The sequence below is a fragment of the Phyllobates terribilis genome, unplaced genomic scaffold (genome assembly GCF_046119375.1).
Source record: "Phyllobates terribilis strain yellow unplaced genomic scaffold, ASM4611937v1 Scaffold_5__5_contigs__length_657084704, whole genome shotgun sequence".
Taxonomy (NCBI): Eukaryota; Metazoa; Chordata; class Amphibia; order Anura; family Dendrobatidae; genus Phyllobates; species Phyllobates terribilis.
This window is the reverse complement of record NW_027362765.1, coordinates 424,160,779-424,175,454: the sequence shown is the minus strand read 5'-3', so window position 1 is coordinate 424,175,454 and position 14,676 is coordinate 424,160,779. Positions and strand designations below refer to the sequence as shown.

At 45.0% G+C, this 14,676-nt stretch overlaps 1 protein-coding gene across 1 annotated transcript in view; it reads left to right on the top strand.

Annotated features, from left to right (window-relative positions):
- The window catches only part of LOC141271601 (DNA nucleotidylexotransferase-like), a 279,576-nt gene that overhangs the window by 261,113 nt on the left and 3,787 nt on the right, over positions 1-14,676 (top strand). The window contains exons 8-9 of the mRNA XM_073681645.1: positions 6,902-7,025; positions 14,153-14,285. Of these exons, the coding sequence (XP_073537746.1) occupies positions 6,902-7,025; positions 14,153-14,285 (257 nt within the window). The remainder of the gene's footprint in view (positions 1-6,901; positions 7,026-14,152; positions 14,286-14,676) is intronic.

Sequence of the window (14,676 nt, the reverse complement as noted above, 5' to 3'; positions counted from 1 at the left end):
TACAGACGGCCTTGTTGATGCTGGTACTCAACAACTGCCCTCTTCTGCTCACAAATTCTTCCCAACATCTGCAGTGTAGAGTTCCAATGCGTGGGGACATCACACACCAGTCTGTGAGCCGGAAGCTGCAAATGCTGCTGAAACACGGCAAGGGCGGCGGAAGCTGTAGCTGACTTTCTAAAATGGGCACACAGGCAGCGTACTTTAACAAGCAAATCCGACAGCTCCGAGTAGGATTTGAGAAACCGCTGAACTGCGAGGTTAAGCACATGGGCCAGGCATGATACGTGTGTGAGCTCGCCTCGCCTCAGAGCCGCCACCAGGTTCCGGCCATTGTCACACACGACCATGCCTGGCTGTAGGTTCAGCGGTGTGAGCCACAGATCTGCCTGCTCTTTCAGAGCTGTCCACAACTCTTCAGCATTGTGCGGTTTGTCACCTAAGCATATTAGCTTCAGCACAGCCTGTTGCCGCTTGGCCAAGGCAGTGCTGCAGTACTTCCAGCTGTTGACTGATGCGGTCATTTCGGAGATGGAGGCTTAAGAGGAGTAGGAGGCTGAGGTGCAGGAGCTGTAGACCGTGGGGGCAACCCTGATTGACCTAGGGTCCGCAATCCTTGGCGTCGGGAGGACATGTTCAGTCTCAAGGTCCGACTGGGTCCTGGGTTCCACTATGTTAACCCAGTGTCCCGTCAGGAAGATGTACCGCCCCTGCCCACAAGCACTTGTCCACGTGTCCGTGGTTAGGTGGACTTTCCCGGTAACTGTGTTGTTGAGGGCACGGCTAATGTTTTGGGACACGTGCTTGTGTAATGCGGGGACGGCACACCGGGAGTAATAGTGGCGTCTGGGGACTGAGTACCGAGGGACGGCCGCCGCCATCAGGTTGCAGAATGCTTCCGTCTCCACGAGCCTAAAAGGCAACATTTCGAGTGCAAGCAGTCGTGAAATGTGAGGATTTAGTAGTGTGGCATGTGGGGTGTTAGCTGCATTTTTGCACTTCCATTCCAAGGACTGGGGTATGTACAACTGGGATAAGGACATGGATGTGCTTCTTGATGCTGCTACTTGAGAGTGTGCAATGACAGGTGCAGGGCAGGAGGCATCTTCACATGCACCATGGACAGGGGATTGGCTTGCATGCACAACAGCGGAAGAAGCAATGATGCCACCTGCAGACACTGTTCCTGGACCTTGGGGTTCGGCCCACAAAGTCGGGTGCTTTGCTGCCATGTGCCTGATCATGCTGGTAGTGGTCAGGCTGGTCGTTTTGCCACCCCTGCTGATGCTGGCCTGGCAGGTGGTGCAAATGGCCTTTTTGGGGTTATCGGCAGAGTATTTAAAAAACAACCAGTCTCGGGAAGACCTAACAGTTGTTCTGGCAACTTCCTTCGTGTTGGTGTTACGGGGAACGGTTGCCAGCCTTCTGTCTGTGGCAACCACACTGCTTCTTCCTGGCTGTTGGGGTGCTCTGTCTCCCTCCCCCTGTGTGCTGCTGTCCTTGCTCTGCATGTCCTCCCGCCAGGTTGGGTCAGTTACTATACCATCCACCACCTCGTCTTCTACTTCCACACCCTGGTCCTCCTCCTGACTTTCTGGCAATTGTGTCTCATCATCGTTCACCTCTTGTGACACTTTCCCACCGTCACCTTCGTGTGACCGTGGCTGCTCAAATATTTGGGCATCGCTACACGCGATCTCCTCTTGCCCCGCTTCAAGTGGACCGGGCGAGAAGCCCGAATCTATAAATGGAAAAGTGAACAGCTCTTCAGAGTGTCCAAGTGTGGGATCAGTTGTCTCCTGGCACTCGCATGGAGGGATGAAGGAGGACCAGGGTGAGGAATATTCTGTCCAGACTCACGGCTACTGAGACTTGACCGTGTGGAAGACAGGGTGGTGGTGTTGGTGGCTAAGTGACTGGAAGAATTATCCGCTATCCAACCAACAACCTTTTGACACTGCTCTGGGTTCAATAGTGGTGTGCTGCGGTCCCCTAGAAATTGGGACAGGAAGGTCAGGCGAGAAGATGTGGGTGTTTGTTGTGGCACAATTTCAGCTTGTTCACGGTCTTGTCCTCGGCCTCTGCATGCACCATTACCATCACGTCCAGTTCCCCGTCCCTTGCCACGTGCCTTGCCCATTTTAAATGGAGGACAGTTTCTTCCACGCTCAGTACAAATGAGTGAGTTTGGAGTGAACTTATATGTGATCCGTGTGACGGAGAAAACAGAGTTTTAAATACCTGGCCTGTAGGTAAGTAGTGCAAACTGGTGTGAATTGCTTCACTGACACACTAAAGGACATTTTTAATGGAGGCCAGAAATGGCAGTATTTTCTGACAACGTATATGTAACTCGTTTGACGAAGAAAACACAGTTTTAAATAGCTGGATTACTAGCACTGTAATATGGAAAAGACCTGGCTGTATTCTGCAGTGCCAACAAGCAAATGGCACAGAAAAACAGTGTTCTCTGGATTGCTTTTTAAGGAAATAATGAGGATTAAGATCCAAAGAAAAGTATTCCTGGCCCCTGAGACCTGGGCCTTTGTATAGAAATATCTAACAGCAGCAAAAGGCAGAATTGGAATGGAGCCTCTTGTGCTATATGCACTGCAGTCTGCTATATACCCTGCCTGCCTATATACACTGCCTGCCTGATATCTCTGCAGATGCATTAGTTAGTCCTCAAAAGGACTGTTTGTTAAGATGGATATGTGTAATGTACGGTTTTTCTCTCTACACTACCTAATACACAAGCAAATCTCTCCCTCATGCAGCAGCACCTCTCCCTACACTGTCTGATTCTGGAGTGACTGTGACGAGCATGGCGGCGCAAGGTCTGATATAGACCCGATGACGCTATGCAGCCAGCCAATCACTGTAATGCCACAACCAATATGGCTACGGCATTACAGTGAGTGTCAGGCAATCCCTGCATGTTCATTGGCTCTGTAAAGAGCGTCAAACATCCAGGGAGGAGACCCGAGCTCCCGCCGAGCAACCCCGGAAATACTCGGCGAGCGCCAAGCATCTCGAGCAATGAGATGCTCGGGCGAGTCCCGAGCATTGGCGAGCACGCTCGCTCATCACTAATCTTAAGTAAAGCTCCACATAAGCTTTTAGATAGCTGTCAGCCAAATAATGGTTCAGATAATTGTTTGGCCAACAGCTCTCTTGCCCAACTGTTCCAGACATCTCTAGTGGGGGCTTGTCTCTTAGGCTATGTTCACACTCAGCGTTTCAAAACATAGATTTTGCAACGTTTTTACAACTTTTTTTAGCAGCGTATTTTTAGTGTGGATTACATGTGTGATTTGTTTACAGTAGATGTTTAATAAAGTTAGTTTTATTAACCAAAAACTCAGCAAAAATGCATCAAAACCTGCTTGCTGCATTTTTTGCAGCGTTTTTGCATTTACTTATTGATTTCAATGGGTAAAAAAACACTTCAAAAACGCTGAGAAAATTAATTGACATGCTGTATACATGAAATTTCTGAAGTCTCATAGCTTTTGCTGGTACTGTCAAAAAGCTGCAAAAAATACTGCATGTGAACATGGCCATAGAAAACAAAAGGATCGTCAATCTGAAATTGGATATGTTGGATCCTTATCTTCCCTGACAGATGGGGGCCTCCATACACATTAGGTTGCAGACTGAACCTGGCAATACCAGCAAGTTCGACTGACGTTAATCTAACTTGTATGGGGGCCATGCCCTTAAGACTTTAACATGCCAAGTACATGCGTGCCCAGTGATGACTAATTTCTGCCGGGCCTGCGAGGGTAGATACAAGGCAGCCAAAATCATATTTGATAAATGAGGCATTAATCATGGCTAAATGTAAGAGATGAAATTGACCTTATGAACCACATTTGAATCAGTGGATTCATGGAAAAAAAAATCAAGTGAGTAAATTATACAGATTGTTAATTCAAAATTGAGGAAGCTTGGTAAAAAAAAGAAATTTGGACAGCCTCATTTTAAATAAACTAAAATTAATTATGCAACAAAGGTTGATTACAAAAAAGGTGATATCTTAACTTAAAGAGGCAAAATTGTCCACAGGCTTTTGGCTAGTGTTATAATATCATACAAAGAACCAGTATAATGCTGTTGGGAAACAAGAAAGCCAACTTTGTTTTTTGTAATCTCATATAACCACTTTAAGTAATAGTTCCTTAATATAGTGTTATTTTCAGAAATTATTCCTCTAACTGCAGAAATGTATAATACGATGCGGAAGAAAATCTAATTCTCCATGGTTGACCCTCAGGCCTATCAGAGGACAAATGTTGCTTGCCTATAAAATAAAAATAATATTGTCATACAAGTTCCTATTGTGAACATTATTTTTACTTATTTTCTGATTAAACAGTAAGGTAAAAAAGTGATTCAATGTACAGTACAGACCAAAAGTTTGGACACCCCTTCTCATTTTAAGATTTTTCTGTATGTTCATGACTATGAAAATTGTACATTCATACTGAAGGCATCAAAACTATGAATTAAAACATGTGGAATTATATACTTAACAAAAAAGTGTGAAACAACTGAAAATATGTCTTATATTCTAGGTTATTCAAAGTAGCCACCTTTTGCTTTGATGACTGCTTTGCACACTCTTGACATTCTCTTGATGAGCTTCAAGAGGTAGTCACCGGAAATGGTCTTCCAACAAACTTGAAGGAGTTTCCAGAGATGCTTAGCACTTATTTTGCCTTCACTCTGCGGTCCAACTCACCCCAAACCATCTCGATTGGGTTCAGGTCTGGTGACTGTGGAGGCCAGGTCATCTGGCGTAGCACCTCATCACTCTCCTTCTTACTCAAATAGCCCTTACACAGCCTGGAGGTGTGTTTGGAGTCATTGTCCTGTTGAAAAATAAATAATGGTCCAACTAAACGCAAACCGGATGGAATAGCATGCCGCTGCAAGATGCTGTGGTAGCCATGCTGGTTCAGTATGCCTTCAATTTTAAATAAATCCCCAACAGTGTCACCAGCAAAGCACCCCCACACCATCACACCTCCTCCTCCATGCTTCACGGTGAGAACCAGGCATGTAGAGTCCATCCGTTCATGTTTTCTGTGTCGCACAAAGACACGGCGGTTGGAACCAAAGATCTCAAATTTGGACTCATCAGACCAAAGCACAGATTTCCACTGGTCTAATGTCCATTCCTTGTGTTCTTTAGCCCAAAAAAGTCTCTTCTGCTTGTTGCCTGTCCTTAGCAGTGGTTTCCTAGCAGCTATTTTACCATGAAGGCCTGCTGCACAAAGTCTCCTCTTAACAGTTGTTGAAGAGATGTGTCTGCTGCTAGAACTCTGTGTGGCATTGACCTGGTCTCTAATCTGAGCTGCTGTTAACCTGCAATTTCTGAGGCTGGTGACTCGGATAAACTTATCCTCAGAAGCAGAGGTGACTCTTGGTCTTCCTTTCCTGGGGCAGTCCTCATGTGAGCCAGTTTCTTTGTAGCGCTTGATGGTTTTTGCAACTGCACTTGGGGACACTTTCAAAGTTTTCCTAATTTTTCAGACTGACTGACGTTCATTTCTTAAAGTAATGATGGCCACTCATTTTTCTTTACTTAGAATTTGTATTATTTCAAGAAAAAAGCTGCTAACAGTCTATTCAGTACGACTATCAGCTGTGTATTCACCAGACTTCTGCACAACACAACTGATGGTCCCAACCCCATTTAGAAGTCAAGAAATCCCACTTATTAAACCTGATAGGGCACACCTGTGAAGTGAAAACCATTTCCAGTGACTACCTCTTGAAGCTCATCAAGAGAATGCCAAGAGTGTGCAAAGCAGTCATCAAAGCAAAAGGTGGCTACTTTGAAGAACCTAGAATATAAGACATATATTCTGTTGTTTCACACGTTTTTGTTAAGTATATAATTCCACATGTGTTAATTCATAGTTTTTATGCCTTCAGTGTGAATGTACAATTTTCATAATGATGAAAATACAGAAAAACCTTAAAATGAGAAGGTGTGTCCAAACTTTTGGTCTGTACTGTACATAAATTAGCATCCAAAATTCTGCTGTCCTGATAAAATCAGAGGTATAACTTCAAGCTCCTGGGCTGTACTGCAAAATCTGTATCAAGTCTCCTCCATTTCCCATATAGTCTAGTAATTTTTGTTTCCTAAATGAAACACTTGGAAATGCTGTGCAATCTGTATATAGCATGGTGTAGAGCAGGGGGAGATTAAAAGATTGATATATAGGTTTGGTTGGAAAAGATTCAATATAACTTGTAATCTTTTTTTTAGTCTCTTCTCACTCTGGGCTTATACAGACTTATCACTAATTCGGACAGCCCACTTGACTGCTAAGTGTGCAAACAAAGTGATCAATAAACACTAATTTGAGTCACACCTGTAGAACTACCCAAATCACTGTTTAAGGACGACTGTTTAAGGACTGCTTCGCTACATTTTTTCATTTAAACTGAGAATTGGTGTTGCTCCACTGATTCTGAAATGGTTCTTCTTTTTCTTCTGTGCCTCTTCGTTCCAAAGTTATGCTCTCAGAAATAAAAATACAAGTTTTTCCTGCAACCAGCTGGGCGTGTACCACAGAACTTCTCTGTGGGTGTTTTCTTTTTCCTCCTCTGACACTGGCCAATCAAAACAAGGCCACGCCCACAGATAAATTCTGTGGCATTCCTCCAGTTAGTTAAAGGGAAAAATTTGCAGCTTTACTTCCGGAGGGCATAACTTTGGAACGGAGAGGCACAAAAGAAAAAGAAAAACTGTTCCAGAATCAGTAGGGCAGTGACAATTGGAGGAGGTACTCTGTATAAATGAAAAAAAAAATCCAGTGAAAGATTTACTTTAAGCTATGACTTGCCTGTTCCATTAACTTATTTAATATTTTCTATTCCACAGGTTTTTACATCTATCTTTGGAGTGGGGCTGAAGACTGCAGAAAAGTGGTACAGATTGGGTATGAGGACATTAGAAGATATAAAAAACAACAAGGATTTAAAGCTTACCAGCATGCAGAAACATGGTAATTATTACATATTATTGATAATGTTTAATTATCATATTTATTTACTGAAACTTTGTAGAGAAACAATTGCTACAGTAAATCCTGAGGACAGCATGGACCACAGCACATGTAGAATAATGAATTATATGTCTGGAGGCTATCTTTGTATGTAGTGTCAATTGGTCAGAAAAACAGATGTGTGTCTCCTGTGGCTACGTCTTTCCTAAATTGGGGGCACATAAGGTTCAAAGTCAAATAAAAAGTTTTTAGAACTTCTAGAAACGATGTATGTGAGAATTGTGAGACCTGACGCAACTCTGAAAATCTTTTTGTTCTGCAGAAAGTCATGCTGAGACTTTCAGTAACCTTGGTGTGCAACACAGATTCTACAGCTGCTTTGACAGCTTATGAACCATATCAAGAACCCATGTAATTTTCCATACCTTAAATGTATCTGTCATGTGACGCTGAAAATTCACACAACCATCATTCGTCCTGTAAAGAAATATAATTTTAATTCACTTCTGCGTAGTCCTAGGTAATGACATAAAGCTACTTTAAAACTTCCAAACATGGCAAGAAAGAAAAAATATAACAGAAAGTGGAAGCTAATCACCCCAGATTTTCTCTAACTTCCCTTAAAGAGCGGAGACAACCTTTATATCACATCTACTAGCTAGTAATTTGCCCCATCCCCATTAATTAGAGTCAGCTATAGTGATTATCAAGCACTAAAATGCTCGAGTGATCGATACTTGAAACAAGCAGGTCAGATGACCGGACGGACTCAACTCGAGTACCAAGTATAATGAAAGTTAATGGGAAACTGGAGCATTTTTCCGGAAGACCCTCACAGGAGGGCTGAAGAGGAAGGAAAATTGCTGAAATAGATGGAATCAGTGCTCAAATGGAATGGGAGCAGCATGGGAAAGATGCCTGGATGCATCTCTGACTCCCAGGTCACTGCTGGGAACAATGTTGTCAGAATATTACGCAGCTTTTACATATTGACAATAAAGCATACAAAACTGAAGATATAATGGATTTTACATGAAAAAATGTTAGGAAACACTATTTCCTGTATAATAACTTGTATATAAGGCAAAATTAAAAAGAGAAAAAAAAATGCGTCCTCCACCCCTTAATAGACGGGCCATCTCTCACCGTATTTCCCTTGCCCCTATGGCTACAATAGATAATATAGTAGAGGGGCAAATAAAACTACACCCACCGATAAATGTAATTTTAACATTTAACTACCTTATCTGGGCTTGTGGTGTGTGTGACATGGTCAGACACATCTTGTTTAATTTATGAAGGAGGGACTCTGAAAGACCCGATGACGCGATGTGGCCGGCCAATCACAGTAATGCCAGTAGCCAACATGGCTACGGCATTACCGTGTATGGCAGGCAATCCCCGCATGTCTATTGGCTGTCTAACAGCCTTGAAATATGTGGGGCGGGGACTCAAGCATGGTGCTCGAGCACCCGCTATACTTGATCGAGTAACAAGCTTACCCGAGCACCCCGATGCTCTATCGAATATCGAGCAGTGGAAAGCACACTCGCCATCACTAGTCAGCTACAGTAATCGTCAGCCATGTCAATTGAATGTGACGCGCCCCCTGGGCCGTGGGTACTCGGTAGCCGGGTCGGTTGGTGCTGGGGATGTCACGGTAGCAGTGACATGGTCCGTGACCCAGGGCGGTCAATAAAAGGGGAAAAGTAAAAGGGGAATAAAGTTTTTAGAGATAATGTTCGTGACGCCATCTGTGGTATGCGGCTATATGGAGCCGCCGCTGCGTTGCAGATCCTCTGGAGCTGATGGTGACGCAGCAGAGTTGGTTCAGCTCTCCACAGGTAGAGCTTAGATCCGGGCAGGATATAGTGATGCTATTAGGTAGATGTTGTCAGTGCAGTGAAGTGCAGGGCTGGTGATGGTGCAGCAATAATTCCAGGACACAGTGGGGTGCAGTCTTCAGGTTTTACTCACAGTTGTTCAAGACTCCAGGTTACGAGGGCCAGTGCTACGCTCGCGCCCGGACTGACTGGCGTGAGCGTGATTAGTGATCCCACTGTACCATGAACCGAGGAGTGCCTGGAGGGGCGTAACTAAGTATCAACCCGATCTGACCAAGGTCGCACGGCGGCTTAGTCGACTCCGTGGACCAAGGAGGAACCGAGCAGAGGGACCAGTTGCGACTCCAGGTCAGACCCCAGTCACAGTTGTTGACCCACACCGGGGAATGCAGGAACAGGCAGGTTAGACTGGCATACAGGCAGGTGGGTATTGGCGAGTACGGCTGGTATGCAGACTGGTGGGTACTGGCAAGTACGGCAGGTATGCAGACAGGTGGGCACTGGCAAGCACCACTGGTATGCAGACAGGTGGGCACTGGCAAGCACCGCTGGTATGCAGACAGGTGGGCACTGGCAAGCACGGCTGGTATGCAGACAGGGAGATACTGGCAAGCACGGCTGGAGTGCCGACCGGGAGGTACTAGCAGGTTGGAGCGCAGGCTGGATAGGGTCCAGTACAGACTGGGAGACAGGTACAGAGCCGCAGATGCAGTAGACAAGCAGAGTAAAGCGAAACCGCTGGAGCAGAGGACAAGGCAGAGCAGAGAGGAACTGCTGGTGTGGTGAGCAAGCAGAGCGGAGCGAAAACCGCAGGTGCGGTGGGCAAGGCAGAGCAGAGTGGAACCGCCGGAGTGGTAGACAAGGCAGAGCAGAGAGAAACTGCAGGTGCGGTGGGCAAGGCAGAGCAGAGCGGAACCGCCGGAGCGGTGGGCAAGGCAGAGCAGAGAGAAGCCGCCGGAGCGGTGGGCAAGTCAGAGCGGAGAGGAACCGCCGGAGCGGTGGGTAAGGCAGAGCAGAGGGAAGCCGCCAGAGCGGTGGGCAAGTCAGAGCAGAGAGAAACCACTGGAGTGGTGGGTAAGGCAGAGCAGAGGGAAAACGCCGGAGTGGTGGGCAAGTCAGAGCAGGGAGAAACTGCCGGAGCGGTGGGTAAGGCAGAGCAGAAGGAAACCGCCAGAGCGGTGGGCAAGTCAGAGCAGAGAGAAACCGCCGGAGCGGTGGGCAAGTCAGGGAGGACAGGTCTGTTCACATGGAACAGACTGGAAAATACAGGAAGATACGGAGGAAGGGAAAAGGGACAAGCAAAACCAGATACACACAAGGTACTTACTATGGAGTAGCGAGTGGACACAAAACTCACAAACACAAGTACAGAGACAACGAGTTGGAGTTAGGTGCAGGTTCAGATACTGCAGGAAAAGGGAAGGTATAGACATAGAGATAAACAGGTAACAGGCAAGGATACAGTTCAGACAGGAACTGCTACTGCAATGAGATACAAAAACGAGCCTGGGAATACAGCCCCAAGAGTGGCTGAAACAGACTAGAAGTCACAGGTAACAGGCCTGAGAATACAGCCCCCAGAGTAGCGGAAACAGACTTGAAGTTAGAGATAACAGGTCTGGGAATGCAGCCCCCAGAGTGGCGGAAACAGACTAGAAGTCAGAGATAACAGGACAGGACCTGGCAATACAGTTGCAAAGACAAACTGAGTGAAGGAGTTGCTCAGGCACCTCCTACTGGGTGGAGGGGGTTTAAATATCCAGTGACTCACAGCAATAGGCTGGAGACGCATTAGGGATGCGCCCACAGCAGCTATAAGAATCAGGAAGAAACTGGGCCGCCGCCCTAAGCAGTCAGTCAAGAGGCATGCACACAGCATGAACTGGAGCAAGATTAGCAGGCTGGACTGACAGGTAAGATTGCGGTCCTGCATAGTGGGAGGTGGTGCACTATGCAAGCACGCCTCCAGGGATATTACAGCCAGTGTGTAACCTCCCACGTCGTCCTGTGTCCTCCAGGGAAGGGGTTCAGCAACTCTCAAGTCTCTCAGGAGTACTTAAACGGGACCCCGTTCTATGTTCCTTTCCCAGTCGTCTTCTCTGCGCTGGCTCTCGCCCTGCTGCCCTGCGCCTCACAATCATTGTCCCAAGCCAATAGCCTCGGGTCTTGTCGGGCGACTTGCAATCCCCTGGACCCTATGCGGCCATCTTTTCGGCGATGTAATTGTGGTGGTTGGCTGCTGCACCTTGCAAATACAGCAGCCTCCGGTTATCTAGCTGAGCCTGATTATTCTCCACTAGTTTAGGGGCCGGTCCCCTCTGTGGCCTGATCCCTCCATGTCAGTGTAGATTCGGGCGCACGGGTGGCTTCCTGCACTCACCGTGCCCCTGGGATCCCCTCTGATTCTGGAGCCTTCCCTCTGCTCCCGTCCTCTCTCTCCTTGGCCTCTCAGGCTAGGCTCGCTCTTCTCTTTCCTGAGCAGAGCTCCTTCTGAGCTCCCACTCCCCTCTGTTTCTCCTCTGTACTCCCACTGACTGACTCCCTTCTAGATGGTTCTCCTCCTTCTTATACTGTTCCTGATGGTGCTCCCCTGATCTGCTTCCTCCATGCACACCCACTACATGGTTCCCCCTCTCTTGGTTCCCCCCTTCCAACCAGGGACAGGGCTCAGCAGTGGATAAGTGCATCTTGCCCCTCCTTCTGGTCTGGAATGGTGCAGTGTTGGATGTGGGCGTGAGGGTCCCGGGTAGTACTCCCTCCTTACCTGAGAGTGGAGTACCACACCTCTGGGTGGGATGCAGTACCTCTGTGGCGACTGAACCCGCAGGGGCACCACAAATGAAGGTCACCTTGTCGCTGGTGGATGGCCTATACTAGCCGGCTGACTCTATGCTCTGTGTGTGAGCTGGAAGTGTCTTTTACACTGAATGCCTATGGAGCTGCATAGGCTTATATAGTACCAGCCACTACCACATTACATAGAGCGCGGCGTGAACTGCAGAGCATTGATGTCACTGAGAAGAGAAGAACGAAGTTGGATCCCGGTGTTGGCAAAGGATTAATCTCTGTACTGTCTTGCCATTCAACAATGAATATATATTTTTTCAGGAACATAGATAACACAGCTTCCAACTGGTATTTCTTATAGCTCAGAATCTTAACATTTTGTCTGTCAGCTTGCAAAGTGAAAGTAAAACTGTGCTCCAACTATGCACACAGTGAACAGGAAATTCCTGTTTTTTTTGTTTTTAATAGTGCTTTACTGGCAATATAACTCTATTGCTGGAGACAGAAAACCATGCACTATTAAACAGTAGTAAATAGTAGTTGTTGCAATATATACAATGATAAGCATTATTCTAACACCCGGAGAAGACTGAAGTAGGTGAATATATTAATACATACTACACAACATACACGTATACACAGATTTAAAGAAGAACTCCTCCCATCAAAGTTTTTACCCTTTTAATATATTGCAGTCATCATTCTAGATAGGACTGTGTACTTACAATTGCTCAGTTTGCCTTTTTATCTGGCAAATTCTTCTCTTCTCTATGTAGAAACAGGAAGTCTCTTTTCTCTGCAGAAATCATCCCCCTCTTCACCTCCTGACCCAGCTGCTCCCTCCTCCTCCTGCCAAGGACTTTTGCAGTGACTTATGACTCATACAGGGGAAATTGACCTCCTGTTTCTACATAGAGCTTAGAAGGATTCAGCTAGTCAGTTTTTAATCTCGTGTTGTCATAGACCGAATGGAAAAGAGAAGAATTAACAGGGTAGAAAGGTAAAATGAGCAATTGTAAGTACACAGTGCTATATAATATTATGACAGCAATATATTAAGATGATAAAAATTTTGATGAGAGGAGGAGTGTTTCTTTAATGAATAAAACATTTACTGGGGGTGCTTCTTTAATTCTGTTGGGCAGATAAGTTTCACATTTCTGTTTACTCCCTTAAATTCCTATAGGATGACTATTGTAACTGAAGCTAGGGAGGAAGGCTACATCTTTCTGCAGGAAGTTTCTGTTATGTTCTGAAACTAAGAACTAAGGAATAGGAGGGAAAAGCAGTCCCTGCACTGAGACTCTGCTTAAACCCTACGCTGGGGTGGGTGCCCTATTCCTTGTGAATAGCCCTACTGACACTCCTGCACTGAACTCAAACGAAGACTTGAAGGAAGGGGAAAGGTTGTCCCTAAAAGATCTAAGGACTGGGAGCAAAAACAGGAGACCTCCTAAAAGAGAAGTTAGTTGCAGAAACGAAGATTAAAGGAAACAGAACTGGTGGAACAAGAAGTCCCAAGATAACAATAGTCCTAAGCACAAAGTACTAACAAGGCAACTTAGCCAGAGCTCAAGCGTAACAACACTGATGTCCAGCGAGGAATGGGAGACAGGTGCTGAGTAATAAAAAGTGAGGAGATCACGTGACCAAGACACCCAGCACCAGAGGAAAAGACTAGAAGCCAGCAAACCACAAAAAGATGGCCGAAAAGTAAAACAACATAGATTCACAGTAGGACAATAAATGTGACAATAAATGTGTGACAATAAATCCGAAATCATGCTTATTACATTATCCTATTGTTGTGTTGTCTGATTTCCAGAGTGCTCGTAATCATCTCTTTAATATTTGGATTTTGAAGGTAATAGAAGAGAAATAATTTCACTCACATGGTGGGGTATATTATTACTGTAGACATGGTGAGATGATACACAGTAATTTCTGTAGACAGTGGAATAATATCTTGACCATGGAACATTATGGAATTATATCATAACTGTAGACATGGTAGGCTCAGTCATATTATTATCTTTGACAAATATGATTGTGATTCTTTATACTGTGATTCACATTTGCAATATTTGCACATAAAACCCAAAGGTTGTGATTCTGTAAGACTGGTGTATCGCACCCTAGTCTTAATGGAGCGCTCACTGGAGTACTCTGAGCTGATTCATTAAGTGGCTCAATGAATTAGGTGTCTCTGTTACCCAGCGCGTACCACTTCCAGAAATGTACACCAGTCGTACAGTTCGGTAAACACCAAAAGTTGCAAGATTTTTGCACAACTTCCGAGTTGCGCAAAAATATTTCGACTTAAGGTGTTTTAATGAATCACCCCAAAGTGGTTTTTTTTTCGGACATCTCTTTGTCTGGCAATCCCTTTTTATTTCAAGTCAATAAGTTAATTTTTTAATAACTACAGAAGGATGACAATTTGTAATTTTGTAACATCAATCTACATACTTTACCCCATATCTTATTGCCTTGCAGGACTACTTTACTATGAAGACATCTCTAGTTATGTATCAAAGATGGAAGCTGATGCGGTGGAGCACCTAGTGAGGAATATTGTTTGTGAGTTTGTGCCAGATGCAATTGTGACAATCACTGGCGGCTTTCGAAGGTAATGTGATCCTGACAAGATTTTCATTGCAACAACAGCAGACATATTTCTAGAACTTGGCAGCAATATATTAACCTTGTACATGCACCGCTGATGAACAGATGTTTCATAACAATATTATTCAACATTTGCACAATGCAATTCTAGAATACATAAAACGCATTTAGGTTGTTTACAAGGCCAGAATACAATATTGTTCTGTTCTGCTTGAAAGGGCACTGGCTGTAAAGCAAACAACTCAGAAGAGAGGAAGAGAAAAGTTGTAGGAAAAAAAGTTACAATTAAATCAATTTTCCTATATTAAAGTGAACAAGTAAACTATTTGCAAAATTTTCACAATGTGTATATTCTGGTTTTCATAAACTATTTAGATGTATAGAAACTCATGGTC